Source organism: Ictalurus furcatus, chromosome 17, assembly GCF_023375685.1.
Source record: "Ictalurus furcatus strain D&B chromosome 17, Billie_1.0, whole genome shotgun sequence".
In the NCBI taxonomy this organism is placed as follows: domain Eukaryota; kingdom Metazoa; phylum Chordata; class Actinopteri; order Siluriformes; family Ictaluridae; genus Ictalurus; species Ictalurus furcatus.
The window spans coordinates 23,333,646-23,351,761 of record NC_071271.1 but is presented as its reverse complement, the minus strand read 5'-3'; the positions used below and the strand labels follow the sequence as shown (position 1 = coordinate 23,351,761).

Below are 18,116 nucleotides of genomic sequence, written 5' to 3'. Positions count from 1 at the left end.
ACGTTACAGCTTTACCTCCGACTGTTACAAAGCACTGACGCTGGAGACTCCTTCCAAAAAAATGGTAAATAAACGCATCCTAGTTGAAAACTTTTTCATATCAGCAGTTACACACTGTTAGTACATTCATATAAACCGGCTACACTGCTTATCAGAACTGCTGTTCTAGAAAATTAAAAAAAACAAACAAAAAAAAACACCTTCAATCAATCAGAATTTAACATTACGGTGGTATGAACAATTTTCAAATACAACAGGTGAATTTATGCACCGTATAAACAAGAGCTTGGCTTTTGGTTTCTTATCCATTGTTCGCCGAATTTCGGTTTCAGCTGAGAATTCGGATTTCACTTCCGCAATAATTGCGCTAGAATATGCTTACATATCTGTACTTGGCTGTTTCTCCTCAAATAACAGACCACTGCACTAACTCTTACATCTGCAGCCAGCTCACAACCTGAACCCAAACTGAACTCACTGCCTCGTCTGGGTGTCGGTGTGAAAAAGCCTCAGAACAATGGGCAGCGGGAGAAACCTGGCTGCCTGGGAAAGAGCTCGTAATTCAGGTTCAGCTCTTAAGCATATGATGAGTGCCGATACGACTGCCTGGAAAGCCTGAAGCTGAGGAAGTTATGTGTGGCATGCAGACACTGGAGAAACATTCTGGACGAGAATAACAATTAAATCGTTAACTCTTTCTGGTACTTTCAGAGCTTCCTGAGCAAACAGCAAAGCAGGGCCATCTGTCAGAAGGAGCAAGACGACAGGTAGCCATCTGGACCAGCTTCTACTCAGCAGGAGACATGGAACACACTTGTCCAAAATACACCTCGTAAAGGTTTCAAGGACGGGGAAATAGTACTAATGTTTACTGTTTTCTTAATTCGTTAAATTAAAGAATATATATTTAGGACCCTTCGTTCATCTAGTCACATCAATGTTTCTGAGATTTAGTACACCAAAAAAAAAAAAAAATCCTAATTTGGTTGGTTTTGAGATTTTTCATCGTTACGGCTGTGACATTCGATTCCTATTGACCGTAAAGTCTCCTCACAGCCTTCCCAAGCTCAGCGTCGTCATGTGACCTTCCAGGAAAAACAAGAAATGTTCAATATTAGCAACGTGAAGCAGTTTTTCAGCCTCCGATAAACAGGCGAGTTTTGTGACCGGACACATTTTAATGGGCTCGCACGTCGCAGAAGAAAATGATATCTGTTAAAGCCCCTCCCAATCACAAGCCACATTTAAGACAATTGATCAAATTTGACAAGTAATACCTCTGGATATTTGACGGTTACATTTTTTGCAGATCTAACAGACATAAAAGCTAAAAAACTAAATAAACAGTTAAATAAAGATATTGAAATACAGCAAGTTAATTGTATTTTTTTTTTTTTCTTTTTCCTGCGCTCAGAGCTTTAAACTCCAACACTACTGTAAGATGTTGTACCTCTGGGGAATTTTAGCCAATTCGTGAAGAAAATCCATCCTGATCCAATCATCTGAGACGGTCAATTGTACAAAGCACCAAAAAAAACCGTCCCCTACGTTTTTCAGTCTAATGATGATATGAGGGCGATCTTTGATACAAATGGACAAGCATGTAACTAGTGGTGTGTGTGTGTGTGTGTGTGTGGGTGTGTCTTCTTTAACAGTGGGCAAATATGGACTCTCACAGGACTGATAGTAATAACAGATTCCACACAGATAATAAAGACTCGCAGTTTACTTCACGATGAACACCGATTATTTTTATAGGCGGAAAAGACGAGGGCTGATTAAGCTTATTTTGCTCAATATTAAATCTGCAATGATCTATTCCAATAGATAATTGGGCTAATTTGGAAATCAACCTCCTTTGACTCCTGAAGACTTTCCTGCGCTGACACTGGAGACTCCTTCCAAAAAATGCGAAATAAAAAGTTTACACCTCACAGAAAACTTTTACGTCCCTGCGTAGGTTGTTAGTATAGTAACCAACAAGCGCGTTAATATAAACCTGCGATTCGCAGCCGTGCTACCGTACGAGCCGCTGTTATAGGAAACTACTTGGTGAATACTGACCAATCAGAATCCAGAATTCAACAGGTGTAATAAGAGTTAAAAGGCATCTGGTATGTACGGAGAAAGTAGGACTTTCTCCCCCCTCCCCACACACAAAAAAAAAAAAAAAAAAGAAAGGTTGGATTTTGTGAAGAGAATAATGATCCTACGCCTCTCTGAGCAAAAGGTCACATGGAGATCTATCCGGTCAAAGGCTGTACATGCCTTTCACAATAATACACACTCGACACAATCCAGACACCGTTTAACCCTTCATAAGAAGATAGAGCTGTAAAGACACTGTCCTAAAAGCCAATTTGGAGCTACACTATGTCCCCATGTGTAATCTGCATTTAACCAATTACAGCATCATTACACAATCCGTACAGTTCTTCTACTTGAACTGGCGAAATAGCAGTTGCATGAAATTGTCTTTCGCAGTGATGTATGTTGGTAAATGAGACCTTTTAGCATTACGCACGTGAATCGAAGAGGGCTTTGGCTGAATGTGCATCGTGATGACGTCGCACGATGTGACTTGGCCCAAATCTGCAGTCATTTTGAAACATTGCCAGCTCCTCTGAATACTGATTAGTTTCTAGCTCGTTTCTGCAATCGCAAAATCACAAGATCCTGGAGGGACCGATTATATGAAACCTAATGGTCAAGGTACATCACTATGGCTAAATCCTGAATGACAATACCTTGTAGCTACCATTACTGACCATTTTTATTATATATATATATATCTGTATATCTATCTATCTATCTATCTATATCTATATATATATATATATATATATATATATATATATATATATATATATATATATATATATATATTACACACACACAATATACACGGTCAGCTTCTGAATTATTGCCAACTTTGGTATAGATGAGTGCTTAATCAGCTTAATATCACACTGAAAATGTGAGAGAAATCGAATCTAGCGGTTGTGACCCCATATAAAGCAATAAAAATGGACAATTTTCTCTGTCCATCTACTCCCGCTAATTCCTCAACAATATTAAGAGGCTTTGACTCAGTGGAGCAACAGAACTGAAGAAAACAAACTTGAAAATAAGCTCAAGCAGTTACTGAGAACCAACGGAAAAGCAAAATACCAAGCCTTGGGGTTGCAGAACATTCACAATGTCCATTCGGTGTTTTTTTGCCCAAAACGTTTGCTTTAACTAAATTTGTTTCGAAGACATTAAAAAAAAAATAATCAAAGAATATATATATTTTTAACAAAAACACGTCACAGTTATTATCTGTGCATTTAGTACTTTGTGCTTCCTCCCTTTACAAACATACGAGCAGTTAGTCTTCTGTAATGCATGATACAGAGCAAGCAATCTGAGACCACGCCTCAGTATGAAATCTCTCCACATCCTCCAGGGACATCTCTTGTGCACTCTCCTTCAGCTCACACCACTTAGGTTTAGGTCCAGCGATTGGGATGAACATGTCAAAAGCTTGATTCTGTGGTCATTTAACCATTTTTGTTTGAATTTCAATGTAGGATCACTGTCTTTCTGGAAGCTCCAAACATGACCGAGTTGTAACCTCTTGGCAGAGGTAGGCAGATTTTCATTTAAAATCTCTTGGTACTTCATGGAGTCCATGATGCCATGCAAAGATTCCGGTAGAAACTGAACACCAGGTGATTATGTTTGTGGGTAGATGATTGAAAAGGCTTTTTTCTCTGACACACCTTCCAAAGAGTGTGTTGGCGTGAAGGTGGTCTAATTGTAGGTTCGGAGACTTTTGTTAACCCCCTAAAATAACACCACTTTTTGCAAGTCTTATAGGAAAATGTACTATTGCAAGGTTCTACATGGAATCTTTAAGGGTTTCCTCAATGAACGAAACCATAACGCTTCCAGACTGAACCTTTTCCCCTAGTCACTGATATGTTGTTTGTATGGTGTGTGTGTGGTGGTTGTATGGTGGTCCATCTCCATTAATGTTTGGGACAGAGGAGCAGGTAAACAAATACATAGCACTAAATCATCCCCAGTCAGTAACTATACACCAGCAGTAGTGTACCTGCTAATGAGTGTAGCTACAATGTAGGTGCAGTTAATAAAGTAGCAACTCCGAGTCTTCAAGAGAAAATAACAAAAAATCCACCCTCAATGACTTGTGTATCAATATTCAAATCAAGATTGGCAGATAGCGGTGCAGTGGGATTTCCCCCTTGCTTCATTTCTACATAAAGACGGTGATGCAGCGGCGCTTTAGTCCTTCCTCATCTGTACGCTCTACTCAAACAGCTTTAAACTTTCAAAAGCATCAACGTTCATGCTAATGCCAACATGAACACTGTCACACTCATCATCTCGTAGATCACCAACTACTGTAGCTGACCCGTGTCTCCGCCCTAACTCGGCTCAGCTGTGTCCTGTAGCTGCAATGCATTCTGGGACGATGTTTGCACCAACACTGCTGCCACTTCGTTGGATTTCTCACTGAAACGAAGTGGAAAGTTGTTGGAAAACGATGGACGAGGAAAGACGCTCTTGCTCTTTTGTTTCGAAGAGTTAACAAAGAACCCTGACTTAAACTAAGATACCGCACCAACCAACAAATCGGCACCAGATCCACTAAACAGATCAGAAATATTTCAATATAAACATGTTTCACGGGCTTCCCGGTGGTGTTTCCCTTCAGGTAGTCTGTGTATGCAGAATGGCTTTCTGAAGTCCTACTTCATATCCTATAGTGAAGGTATTTAAGGGGGTAGGATGATGGGGTGATTTGGGAGGTTTCCGGTGTGCTCAGGAAAAGTGACACAGCAGGATCAGTCATAAAATCTCCTCTATATGAACTGGGTAATAATAATAATAATAATAATAATAATAATAATAATAATAATAATAATAATGAGCATGATGATGATCATTTTAAAGAGCAGACATCTCTGAGAGTTAACTGGAGCGTTTAAGAGAGTTCAGTTTCTCATCATGCAGCATTAAACAAGCATGTTTTATTTGATTTTATTTTATATTATACGTCCAATAAAGCATAAAAGTATGCCTGATGTCCTCACCTTTCCCTTCCACTCCTCTGCTGTAAGCTCTCCAGCCAGGTGAAGCGTCTGCGCTGTGCGTTTCCTCCTCACACTCTCACACTCTCACACTCACACACACACGCACACCTTTCCAGCACAAAATATAAGCTACACAAGCGCTCTCTAAATCCTAACAAACTATAAAAGAGGGGTCAGAAAACCATTAAAGAACCCGGGGTAAATAGTCCAGCGAGCTTGTTTTATTTGCGCCTGCAGATCCAGCTCCGCTGCGCTCGTGCGCTGTCAGCGTGTTGTGTTAGGACTGGAGCTTTTCATCATCCATGGTGACCGACGAGTAGTAGGTAATGGGCGGGGCTTCGGTTAAATGGGTCGGGATTAAGATGGTGCTGACCAATCGGTATCCTTGTTGAGTCATGAATGGGCGGGGTTTGGGATTTTGTTGTCCAATTGTGCTCTCTGGTGACGGAGCGTCAGGAAAGCTTTAAAGCTCTGGACGGGATTTTAATCCAACGAATTGTAAAGTTTTGATGAAAGAAACGAAATTTTTACACACACACACACACACACACACACTCACAGCTTTAAAAACTTTCGCAGTCTGCTCAGAGTATATTTTTTGTTTGTTTAGGTTATGACGTTTTTAAAAATGAATTTATTTATTCTTCTTTTTAAAAATAAATAAATAACATATTTTCAATCATAGGTGTTTCATGTATGTTTGAGGGTTTATTTATTTATTTATTAAATGAATGCATCACTCTGATCTGTATTTGTTGCTTAAATGTAATATTTAAAAACTAAACTAAAAGGTGATTTTGAATTGTATTATTATTAGTAGTAGTATTACTAGTAGAAGTAGTAGTCATAGTAAATGGTAAATGGTCTGCACTTATATAGCGCTTTTATCCAAAGCGCTTTATACCGTGTCTCATTCACACACACACACACACACACACACACACCAATGGTAGCAGAGCTGTCATGCAAGGCATTAACTTGCCATCAGGAGCAACTTGGGGTTCAGTGTCTTGCCCAAGGACACTTCGGCATGTGGAGTCATGTGGACCGGGAATCGAACCACCAACCCTATGATTAGTGGACAACCCACTCTACCACCTGAGCCACAGCCGCCAGTAGTAGTAGTAGTCCATCCATCCATACCGCTTATCCTACATAGGCCGTGGGAAGCCTGGAGCCTATCCCAGGGGACTCGGGGCACAAGGCGGAGGACATCCTGGACTGGTGCCATCCCACTGCAGGGCACAATTGCACACACTCACACACCCATTCACACACTACAGACAATTTGGAAATGTCAATCAACCAACAACGCATGTCTTTGGACTGAGGGAGGAAACCGGAGTACCCGGAGGAAACTCATAAAGCACGGGCAGAACTATTATTATTATTATTGTTGTTGTTGTTGTTGTTGTTGTTGTTGTTGTTGTTGATGTTACAACAACAACAACAACAACAATAATAATAATAATAATAATAATAACATTTGTTCATTTGTTCAACTTCAGTGACCACTTTATCCTGGTCAGAGTGGTGGTGCATCTGGAGTTTATCCCAGGAAAAGATGGTACCATGTACACACACACCCCCACACACACACGCACGCACACACACACACACACACACACACACACACACACACACACATCCACACACTCATTCACACCTCAGTCCAATTTAGAGTCACCAATCCACCTACCTCAATGTTTTTGAGAGGTGGGAGGTAACTGGAGAACCCGAAGGAATCCCATGCCGAGCTCAGGATCAAATCGGGGAACCTGAATCAATGATAGGGCAGGGAAAAGACCAAGTATCACTGAGACCAAGTCCAGGGGGTGGAGTCAGACCTGATCCAGTTCCTCCTACATGGGCGGAGTTGAAAGAAAAGCTTAAGGGGTGGAGACAAGTCAGTATGTTTCAGGCTGGATTAGTGAGTTGTTGATAAGTGTGGTGTTCCGTGTTGTCAAGAGTCTTATCGTTAGAGGTGAGGATCAGGGTTATAGGAGGTCCAGCTCTACCCACTGGACATTTGGTCCCATGTATTATATTGTGTTACTAACAAGAAATTTCACACACTGAAGGCCTGTATCACCATTATCACCACATGTCGTGTGACATTTCAGGTCTTGCTGTGAAAAAGAGGACCCCTACTCTCCACTACAGTGCGCACTTATCAGAGCCCAGCTGTTCTGTCAACTGTGTACTTCCCTTCTGGATAATTAGGAACAGCGGGGGGAAACAGCAGGACATGGGGGTGGAGTATTCGTGATTACAGAGGTGAGGAAACAACATTGCTTGCCACATGGTTATATGACATTCAGAAGATAACAGTGGGCCTGATTAACCAAACTGGGTACGAATGAATTTATCCAGAAATCATTGTTTATGATTCAAGTATTCATGAAAATTCAGAAAAACGTTCATATCCTATGAGAGCTCCTGAGCTTTGTGCCTACAGAAGAAAGTAATGGCATAAAGAATGTTTTGTAAACATGACTTTTTTTCCCCAGAACAGATACATACATAGAATAGATGTGAAGTATTATATATATTTTACCATACCTCACAACAGAGTTCAGTCTAAGGCCCACATTCACTTTCTAGAAATGAAAATATAGGCTTGGCCCATTCTGGATAGGGCCGACTAAATAATATCCCACGTATCTTATCCGTCAGTAACCTGGGAGGTAAAAATCATTAATGCATAAACAGTGATGATGTTCTGTGTAGTTAACATGCACTGTGTAGTTACTCAGTTCTGTCGCTTGTATCTGTATAAAACGTAGCTTTGTACAGCACTCTTGTTTTTTAATATTTGTACCGTATGATGTACAGGGATATGGGGCACTGGTTCTTGAGCCATCGTATTTCATCCCACTGTATAGGTTGAGTGATAAGGAGCCACTGAGGAGAAGTTTTTTTTTTTTTTTTTTTAAAATAAACTAAGGCCACAAATGATTATATTGAGGCTACAAGTTAATATATTGAAGCCACAAGGTAATACATTGAGGCCAGGAGTTAATATTTCAAAGCCACAAACTAGGCCATAAGTATCTCATGGCCACTAATTATTATGTTGTGGTTATGAGTCGTGGCTACGAATTGTGAAACCTAAGCCTTAAACTTAATATGCTGTAGGAAATCAGACTATTTGTTAGGAATGGGCAAAAAAATTCTACTGGTTTAGAGAATTTGCTTAAGGTGACGTGAGCTAATGGTATATCCATGTCGCGACGCCTGTGAATGCAGTAAGTGTGCCTAAAGACATCTCCTTGCTGAGGTTCCTGTAGACGCATTGATCTCATTCTCTTGATTTCTCTGTCACTTGTTTTAAAATGCAGTCGTTGATACGAGTTATGTACTTCTTGGCTATGAAAAAAAAAATGTCAAAAAGCTTACTTCATGGGCTCAATATGTTAATTCGTGGCCACACGTTATGAAAAAGGAACCACTATGTCAGTGTGACAATAAGAAATTCATTTGTATAAACTCTTTGCTCATGCTCTGTGTCCAGAGACAGGGCTGGGGGATGTCTCACCAATCTGTGGTCCAATGTTGCCATCTAGTGAGGATTCAAATAATGAAAAAACCTTTCCATCACCAGTTGAGTAAATTTGGCTCCCACCACTAGAGGACAGTGCACTCCACTATATATATATATATATATATATATATATATATATATATATATATATATATATATATATATATATATAGGTGTGCAACAATTATTGGCACCCCCGGAATTCATATGAGAAAAATATATTTGAAGTATATTCCCATTATTATTTTACTCTTCTTTTTTTTTTTTTTTTTTTAGTACATCCGGGTGACTAGGAACAGGAAATTGTTCAACCCTGACTTCCTGTTTCACAGGCGTACAAATATGAGGTAACACATAGGCCAAATTCCCTTAGTCATTCATAACAATGGGTTATACTAAGGAATATAGCTGTGATGTGCAGCAAAAGGTTGTTGAGCTTCACACAATGGGAAGTGTCTATAAGTAAATAGTACAAGCATTGAAAATGCCCATTTCCACCATCAGGGCAATAATTAAGAAGTTCCCGTCAACTGGAAATGTTATGAATCAACCTGGAATTGGACGTGTGTCTATATCGTCTCAACGCACTGTGAAGAGGATGGTTCGAGTGGACAAAAAATCTCCAAGGATCACAGCTGGAGAATTGCAGAAGTTAGTTACGTCTTGGGGTCAGAACGTCTCCAAAACTACAATCCGAAGTCACCTACATCACCACAAGTTGTTTGGAAGGGTTTCAAGGAAAAAGCCTCTACTCTCATCCAAAAACAAACTCGAGCGTCTTCAGTGTGCCAGACACTACTGGACCTTCAAATGGGATCGGGTTCTCTGGTCAGATGAAACCAGAATAGAGATTTTTGGTAATAAACACCAGAGGTGGTTTTGACGCACATAACAGGAACCTTTACAAATGGATTAAATTATGACATTGTTATTTAACGAATAAAAAAGTGATCATTGGCTAAATAATCAACGTTCAGGATGGTAATACTAACTCACCTTCATCACAGCACCCTGTCATTGATTATTTTTCTATAACAGAACACCACAACATATTTTATTATTTAATTAACACAAACTGTTTGGTCAAAACATCTAACTCCACCAGTGTAGCTGTAGTAATAGCATGTACACATTACACATGATGTCGTCGTCGTCCCCAACCATACTAATAAAACTAGGAGGGTGTTCTTAATTAACATTTTATTTAGAGTGTGGCTAGTTTCAGTTATCTTTACTTCATTACACAGAGCTCATTATATTACTCCGTCTGGAAGTATTGTAAGAACACTTACTTATTCTGTAAAATGAATAAAATACGCTTTTTGTAAAAACTACATTTCAGGAATTTACAGCGTCCTCGCTTTTCATTATAGAAAGCAAGTGATTTTTTTTCATGCCATTTCCAAAAACCTGTAATTCAGCAGAATGTTACATCAGCATATTCACCAGCATAACATTGCTCATGCTTTACATCATGCTGTGATGTGTGCAGCCCCTCTATGCTCGCAACTCCCCCTACAGTATAAACTGAAAGAACTCTTTGTCCTATAATCTATACACTTTATGAACACACACGAACAGGCTTCTTTTAAACACGGACACAGATTTAATGCGGGTGTGATACGCCACTGAATCAGTTTAGTGCTGTTTTACAAAAGCACTTGCAGAACAGACCTTAGCTGGAATGAAATGTTGTTTAGCGAGCAGTAGCAATGCTGTGAGTGTTTAAAAAGCACACATACACACAGACACACACACACACACACACACATGCACACACGTACACAACCATACACACACACACACACACACACACACACACACTGGTTGGTTTACAGGAGAGCAACTGTGACGGCCCGACTTGAACAGAGCACCACAGACAAGAATGAGGACATTAAAGGGAATTTAAGAAAGATTTTAAGAAATAATTTAAATAATAATAATAATAATAATAATAATAATAATAATGATGATGATGATGATGATGATGATATATTGAGATGCTAGAGAATTTAAGAAAGAAAGAAGACAGAAAGAAAGAAAGAAGGAAAGAAAGTGCATAAAGAAGGATGACGGTAATAAATAAACAAAGAAAGAAAGAAAGAAAGAAAGAAAGAAATACTATCACATTGAGATTCTACGGAATTCAAGAAAGAAAGAAAGAAAGAAAGAAAGTGCATAAAGAAGGATGACGGTAATAAATAAATAAATAAATAAAGAAAGAAAGACCGTTACACTGAGATTCTAGGGAATTCAAGAAAGAAAGAAAGAAAGAAAGAAAGTGCATAAAGAAGGATGATGGTAATAAAGAAAGAAAGAAAGAAAGAAAGAAGGAAAGACCGTTACACTGAGATTCTAGGGAATTCAAGAAAGAAAGAAAGAAAGAAAGAAAGAAAGAAAGTGCATAAAGAAGGATGACGGTAAGAAAGAAAGAAAGAAAGAAAGAAAGAAAGTGCACTAAGAAGGATAACGGTAATAAAGAAAGAAAGAAAGAAAGAAAGAAAGAAAGACCGTTACATTGAGATTCTAGGGAATTCAAGAAATAAAGAAAGAAAGAAAGAAAGAAAGAAAGAAAGTGCATAAAGAAGGATGACGGAAATAAATAAATAAATAAATAAAGACCGTTACATTGAGATTCTAGGGAATTCAAGAAATAAATAAATAAAGAAAGAAAGAAAGAAAGAAAGAAAGTGCATAAAAAAGGATGACGGAAATAAATAAATAAATAAATAAAGACCGTTAAATTGAGATTCTAGGGAATTCAAGAAAGAAAGAAAGAAAGAAAGAAAGCCATCAGCTGTGCTGAACCTTTTGCACAGTCAGGTATTTTTACTCTTTCCCTCAGGCTGTATGTTCAGCAGTAGGTGTGGTTTAACTGATGAAACCTTGGGAGAAGTTTCTTACTGTCTTACTCCACGTGTGTTTCCAGAATTTTCTCTGACCTCCCACGTTATCACTCAGTGACTTACACTCACTCTCCCCCATTGCTTTGTGGAAACCGTGGGCTCACCTGTGTAGCATCGTTATAGGCTGGTTGAGGAATTTCAGTGTTTAACGCCTGCATGGACAGAAGGATTTACACCTTGGTGGAGGCTGTGCACTGCTGGGGCTTTTCATACAGGGGGGTTGTGATTCGCAAAACGTGTGCTTGGTCAAATATGTTTGTGTAAGGCTCCGTCAAGAGAAGTCAACAGAAAGGGAAGTTGGTCATCTTACAGCAGGATTTAAATTTAAATTGCGGATTTAAATCCGCAATTTAAATAGATAGCAGATCTCATTATAGTGTCAGAATGGAAAAAAAAAGTATTGCTGTTTTACAATTCCACGACATATTGTATAAACGACTGTACAGATATGCTTGTGGCAAGGCTCAGATAAATTGCTAACACATAGCATGCGATTATAAGGCACAAAATATGACTCAAAACAGAATAAAACAAGTACAATAAGTATAAAATATACCAAACCCAATGTAACTAAGTGGAAACAAGACAACAATTTGGATTGTGAAACGACAATCCAAATTAGGACCTTGAGCTTCTCCAGATATGATCATACAGTTACAGTAGAACATATATGTGAAGAGGAATAAGTTGTATATTACAACTGAGAAGATACGAAAGAGAACTTCACTATTAACATCCGAGCCTTCACTACTTTATCATTCTTTTACATCTTCTCCCATTTCTGAAAGCTAATCAACTAAATAAGTCTTGCTCCAATAAACGACTTTGGCATCTCCATATTCTCTTAAGGGTGCACAAACTATTTCACACGACTATACCGCATCCAAGACGTATTCCGTGGAGCGAGAGGAAAAAATCGAATGATTTGAACATACGACTTCCTGTGGAGCCTTCCTGTATTTAAGCTGCTTAAAATAAAACATCCGGCTGAACCACCATAGTACACCAAAGTCTGGAACATTCAAGATGAATTAGAAGTGCTGGGAAGCACCAAGTGTATCACTATAAAGCTAAGAATATGTCTAAAAATGAAAAGGCAGCTGTTTTTGGTACACCCCCACCCACTGGATGTTGGAGCCTGCAGGCGGCCAGAAGACGTGGCAGTCTGCACTCGGGGGTGGGGTTGCGAGCCCGAGCATGCAGTAACAGGCCTCCAGAATTACATAAGAAACCCAAATATTCTCAAGAATATGCAGATGATATTTTCACCACAATATTTTTCCCAGCATGACTTTAGTGACCCTATTGGTGCTATGTCCCCCCCCCCAAAAAAAAAACCACTCAGACTGCCACTTCAGTTCAGTACAGTACTCAATATGTCATGGTGCATTCGATATTTTGAGATACCGTATATTCTATCGTCTTGCTGATTCAGATCTAAATCCTTCAAATTCTACAGAAAGTCTAGACATTTGGGAAAGGCTTTAGGACCTCGCAGAGGCGAGCTCACTTCCGAACCTCTGGTCACTCGATCCAGTGGGAGGTCTCTGTCTCAGCTTCCCAGAGAAAATCCAGACGTCCTCATTTGAATATTCCTACACAAACTTCCAGAACTTTCTTCCCAGCAGTATATAGACCTCTTGAAACCGTTAGTTTGCAGCACGTCAGCACGAGATAAGAAGATCAGAGCATCAGAGCAGCTTTACAAGGTAAGACTTTAGAATCTGTACTATATGTTTGTGCTGAATTTACCAAAAAAAAAAAAAAATAAATAAAAAAAAAGGCTTTGCTTTTGCTCGCTTTAAATGCTTATGCATTCAAGATCAGAGTTTGGGGATTTTTCTCCAGTAACACTAAATCTGTGAATAATGCATAGCAGATAAAAGAGTTGCAGAAGCAAACTTTTAATTGCTTTTACTGAACATTTTGATTATGCTGAGTTTTTTTTTTTTTTTTTTTTTTTCCGATGCTAAGTGGGACAGGAACCATTTTGTTTCTCTTAATAGGTGAGAGAAAAAAAAAGTGCTTATAAAAGGGGTAATAAATTGGAACATTTGAATCCTTGTGAATCCTGAAAACAGAGAGAACTTGTTTTAAGGATAAAATGACTAGAAAGGATAAAAATCAGACTAGACAACTTTGCAATAAATTCATTATAAAATTTGTCCTGTGATTTTAAAACATTTTGCATATTTATTTATTAATTTATTAAAAAAAAATACTAATCTGTGTTAAAACTCTAAAGCTGTATGATTTGTGTTAAGATTTCAGTCAGATTTAAGGACACCAATAGGGAGTGGTTCTGTGTTGCCTCTAAAATCACAGCACTTCCTCTGGAATCCTATTACTGTTCCACTATGGCATCTCTGATTGGTCAGAAGGTTTTTTTTTTCTTTCTGAGACTCTCTAGCCAATAGGAGAGGTCTACGTGTCCTTTTCTGTGTGTGCATGAAGTGCCAAGTTGGCATTATAAGTTTGCATGGAGAAAAAGTTTTCAGAACTACTCAAAGAAAAAAAAAAACATCAGAAATAACTGATATCTTTTTGATTTAGCCTGTTCTGCTGAATCAACAATATTTGTGCACCTTTTTGTTCTGTAGATTACCAAAATGCACCTCTTGTCTTTCAGAATGAAAATCGAAAACTTTGACAACACTATGAAAACCTTTCAAGGTATTCCAGTTGATGAAAGAAAGAAAAAAAGCAACATACAAAAACATTAAGAGCTATGGAAATGAAAAAGGAAAAAAAAAAAAAAAAAAAAAGGCTGTCTTCAGCCTCAGGCAGTGTTTGTGTTTCTTTTAATGCAGCATGCTGGGTCAAACTACGGAAGACTTCAAAAGAAATTAGCATTCCTAAGTCTGCTAGAATGATTTGACACAGTTTCCTGACCCGAAAAGGTGACCTGTTAAATACCAAAAGACTTACATTTGCATTCCTGTTTGGACTGTTGCTGCTCCCTTATGTAACACAGATGCCCTAGTTACAAAGGCAACCCAATTTTAGAACAAAATGTTCTTGTAAAAAAAAAAACACAAATAGAGATGGAGCTTATAACAAACTGAGACAGAACAGAAATACAGGCAAATAACACACATACGTACTCAAAATAATTATTATATATATATATATATTTTTCACTACAAATATCAGGTACTAATACTCTTTTGTACTTTCTATTCCCCCAGCTTCCCAAACCTGCCCAAACACAAAGCAAGAATGTGGGTGACCAACCTCGTTACTCTGTGCCTTTTGGCCATGGCCTCCTCAGCTGAGGTAAAGAAACTCAGCAGCCATGCGACATCCCTGGCCGACACTAGCAGCCACCTCGCTTTCAACCTGTACCATACCTTGGCCAAAGAGAAGGACTTGGACAACATCCTGATCTCCCCTGTGGTGGTCGCATCCTCTCTGGGCTTGGTTGCCCTTGGTGGAAAGTCCTCCACTGCCTCACAGGTCAAGAGTGTCCTAAAGGCTGATGCACTGAAAGATGAGCATCTGCATACGGGACTTTCTGAGCTCCTGAGCGAGGTCAGTGACCCCGTGGCCCGCAACGTCACCTGGAAGATCAACAACAAGCTGTATGGCCCCAGTTCCGTCAGCTTCGCTGATGACTTTGTGAAGAGCAGCAAGAAGCACTACAAGTACGATCACTCAAAGATCAACTTCCGTGACAAGAGAAGCGCAATCAACTCCATCAATGAGTGGGCTGCCAAGTCCACCGACGGCAAGCTGCCAGAAGTCACCAAGGATGTGAAGAATACAGACGGTGCCATGATCATCAACGCCATGTTCTTCAAACGTAAGTGGACACGTAAAGCTTGGGCATGCCGTATATGATAAAATACAATACACTGCTCCAGTTTCTAAATTCATTTGTGCTTCCACAGCTCACTGGGATGAGAAGTTCCACCATAAGATGGTTGACAACCGTGGGTTCCTTGTGTCCCGTTCCTTCACCGTATCTGTCCAAATGATGCATCGGACAGGTGAGATCAACAATTATTTAAACCGAATGCAATATTGCAGTCCTTTAGATGAGGAATAAGGAATCTTGAGAGGTCACCTTCATGTCTACAAGAAATTATCTGACACTAACATTTGCATCTTCACAGGTCTTTATGGTTTCTATGAGGACAAAGACAACAAGCTTTTTGTGCTCAACATGCCTTTGGCCCACAAGAAATCCAGTGTGATTTTCATCATGCCCTACCACGTGGAGCCCCTGGAGAGGCTGGAGAAGCTTCTGACAAAGGATCAGCTGAACACCTGGATGAGCAAGTTACAGGAAACTGCAGTGGCTGTTTCTCTGCCTAAAGTCAGCATGGAAGTTAGCCATGATCTCCAGGTAGGCATGTCCTGAACATTTTAATCTAATTAGATATACATGGGAAGTCATTGACTGGCATGGCGGTGCAATAGGTAGCATTGCCACCTCATGGCTTTGGGGTCCCTGGTTCAAACGTGTGCTCGGGTTACCGTCTCTGTGGAGTTCTCTGGGTTCTCCCAGCTGGTAGGTCTAAATGAGTGTTTGAATGGTGACTTGCAATGAACTGGTGTTCCATATTCAGGGTGTATTCCTGTCCTTTATGCTGAATGTTCCTGGGACAGGCTCCAGATCCACCGCAACCCTGACCACCATAAAGTGCTTACAGGAAATAAATGAATGAAAGTAAAGTCATTACTGTACATAATATTCATTGTAATTTCTCTTTGCTTTTTTTTTTTCTTTTCAAAGAAACACCTGGGAGAAATTGGTCTCACAGAGGCGGTGGACAAGTCCAAGGCTGATCTGTCCAACATCTCTGGCAAGAAAGATCTCTACCTTTCTAACGTGTTCCATGCATCTGCTTGGGAATGGGACACAGAGGGTAACCCATTTGACACCAGCATCTTTGGCACAGAAAAGCTCAGGAACCCCAAGTTGTTCTATGCTGACCATCCATTTATCTTCCTGGTCAAGGACAACCAGACCAACTCCATCCTCTACATCGGTAGACTGGTTAGACCAAAGGGTGACAAAATGAGAGATGAATTGTAGTTTGAATTTGCTGATAAGTGTAGCTTTTTTGTTTTTCAATCGATTATTTGTATAACGTGTTTTTTTTTTAATTATTATTTTTCATTTTTTTTTATAGTATGACGGTTACCTCATGAACACAATCCTGCAGGTTGTTTGTAATTCCAAATTTTCCCAAGTACACTTCAGAACGGAACCAAACCTCTACGATAACTCAAAAAATGGCAAAAGAATTCCACTTGAGAGATTAGATAATCAGTTTATCCACAGGTTTGACATCAACTGGGCCATGCGCCGTATTTAATTATTAAATCGTCCATCAGGGTAGACGCTATACTTATATTAAGTATGTTAGCATGTATGTCAGCCTGTGTGATTGTGGTATTTATAACTGTGACCGAAGGTTTTTTTTTCTTCTTCTAATCTCCTCAGTTTATGTGACAACTATGTGGGTTCTTTGACTTATCTTTAATGTTTAAAGAAAAAAAAAAGATTTTTACATAAATGTTCTTCGAAAGCTCATGTCTGTCACATACTCCACCACAATCCAAACCAGTCATTCGATTTCACTGCCTTGCCTTCTGCACTGATGTCCTTTGTAAGCATGACAGATGAGGTCAATTGTTGTATTATTTTCCAAATCATGCTTACTGTACAAACGCCGTGTTGTGCTTTTTTTTTTTTTTTTTTTTTTTTTTTTAAATAAACGATAAGTAAAATAATTGTCTTTATGCTTCATGGCTTATAATAAGTCTTTCACATACATCCTCATGCACATATATCCAAATTATATCAGCAAATATGAAGAAAAAAAAAAAACACATATGAGGATATGTCATCAAACATAGTATCTGTGCCAAACATAAATAAATATAATATCTGTTTCAATCCCTTGTGGGATCCCACTATGCAGACATCATTTGTGTCATTGTGATATCACATCTATCTAAACTACTTCCTGTTTGGTGACTATCGATTGTTCTCAGAGATATCGGGGTGCTAGTAAAAATTGTAAGGAAGAATTCAAAATTCCAATTCCACATTTTCAGTTGCGATTCCAAGGGTCTAGCCTATTTTAAGGCTGTCCATTACATGCCTGCCTCCTGTCTGCCATTGTACCTGACTCCTACCCTTCATCTTTCAAGGCCTCAAGATGGCTCCATGTCACCAGTTTTGGGCTGAGCCTGACCAGATTATGTGGGTGGCCTGATCACCAGTTGCTCGCCTGCGGACACCTCACCAGGCCTGGTTCCAGGGGTTGTCCTGGTAACCGTAATCTGGCCCGGGAACACTTCTGATCTCTCCCTTCAGATCTATTCACCAAGTGTTACCCTAATGGAAGAGTTAAGTTCCCACCCAATGTATAGCCTTGAGATGCACAGAAGTAGCCCTTCACCATGATAAGTTCTTGATACACAAAAGGGAATCAAGCACGCAGCGATAAAATTTCACAACTCTGGATGTCTTAAATTCTAAAGTATAAAAGAAATTTCTACTATAAAGGCTGAGTAAGGGAGCCAGAATCAGTACCTTAAAGGTATCAG

The 18,116-nt window shown here is 39.3% G+C and overlaps 2 protein-coding genes and 1 long non-coding RNA gene across 7 annotated transcripts in view; 2 read left to right on the top strand and 1 right to left on the bottom strand.

Annotated features, from left to right (window-relative positions):
* Nucleotides 1-5,633, bottom strand: part of gdpd5b (glycerophosphodiester phosphodiesterase domain containing 5b) — a 62,594-nt gene extending 56,961 nt beyond the window's left edge. For both annotated transcript variants that reach the window (XR_008388318.1, XM_053647770.1), the window contains exon 1: nt 5,103-5,633. The gene's annotated coding sequence lies outside the window, so the exon portion shown is untranslated. The remainder of the gene's footprint in view (nt 1-5,102) is intronic.
* Nucleotides 5,634-6,697: 1,064 nt separating this feature from the next.
* Nucleotides 6,698-10,000, top strand: LOC128621452 (uncharacterized). Of its 2 annotated transcripts, XR_008388279.1 has the most exons (4): nt 6,698-7,379; nt 8,617-8,705; nt 8,923-8,993; nt 9,151-10,000. It is a non-coding gene; the product is annotated as an uncharacterized LOC128621452 (long non-coding RNA). The 2 variants fall into 2 exon arrangements; XR_008388278.1 differs by lacking the exon at nt 8,617-8,705.
* Nucleotides 10,001-12,995: 2,995 nt separating this feature from the next.
* Nucleotides 12,996-17,269, top strand: serpinh1b (serpin peptidase inhibitor, clade H (heat shock protein 47), member 1b). 3 transcript variants are annotated; one of them, XM_053647549.1, is made up of 6 exons: nt 12,996-13,261; nt 14,182-14,225; nt 14,741-15,354; nt 15,443-15,541; nt 15,668-15,900; nt 16,291-17,269. In XM_053647549.1, exons 3-6 carry the CDS (start codon nt 14,772-14,774, stop codon nt 16,591-16,593), a joined length of 1,218 nt encoding a protein of 405 aa, XP_053503524.1. In that variant the 5' UTR covers nt 12,996-13,261; nt 14,182-14,225; nt 14,741-14,771; the 3' UTR covers nt 16,594-17,269. The 3 variants fall into 3 exon arrangements, with proteins under 3 accessions (XP_053503524.1, XP_053503523.1, XP_053503525.1); XM_053647548.1 differs by lacking the exon at nt 14,182-14,225; XM_053647550.1 differs by lacking the exons at nt 12,996-13,261; nt 14,182-14,225 and adding an exon at nt 14,285-14,452.
* Nucleotides 17,270-18,116: the final 847 nt, after the last annotated feature.

Bases quoted from the DNA above. Each gene is read 5' to 3' on its own strand.
- serpinh1b (XM_053647548.1), top strand. From the start codon at position 14,772: ATGTGGGTGACCAACCTCGTTACTCTGTGCCTTTTGGCCATGGCCTCC. The intron at 15,542-15,667 runs GTGAGATCAACA...GCATCTTCACAG, and splicing joins CCAAATGATGCATCGGACAG to GTCTTTATGGTTTCTATGAG. The intron at 15,901-16,290 runs GTAGGCATGTCC...TTCTTTTCAAAG, and splicing joins AAGTTAGCCATGATCTCCAG to AAACACCTGGGAGAAATTGG.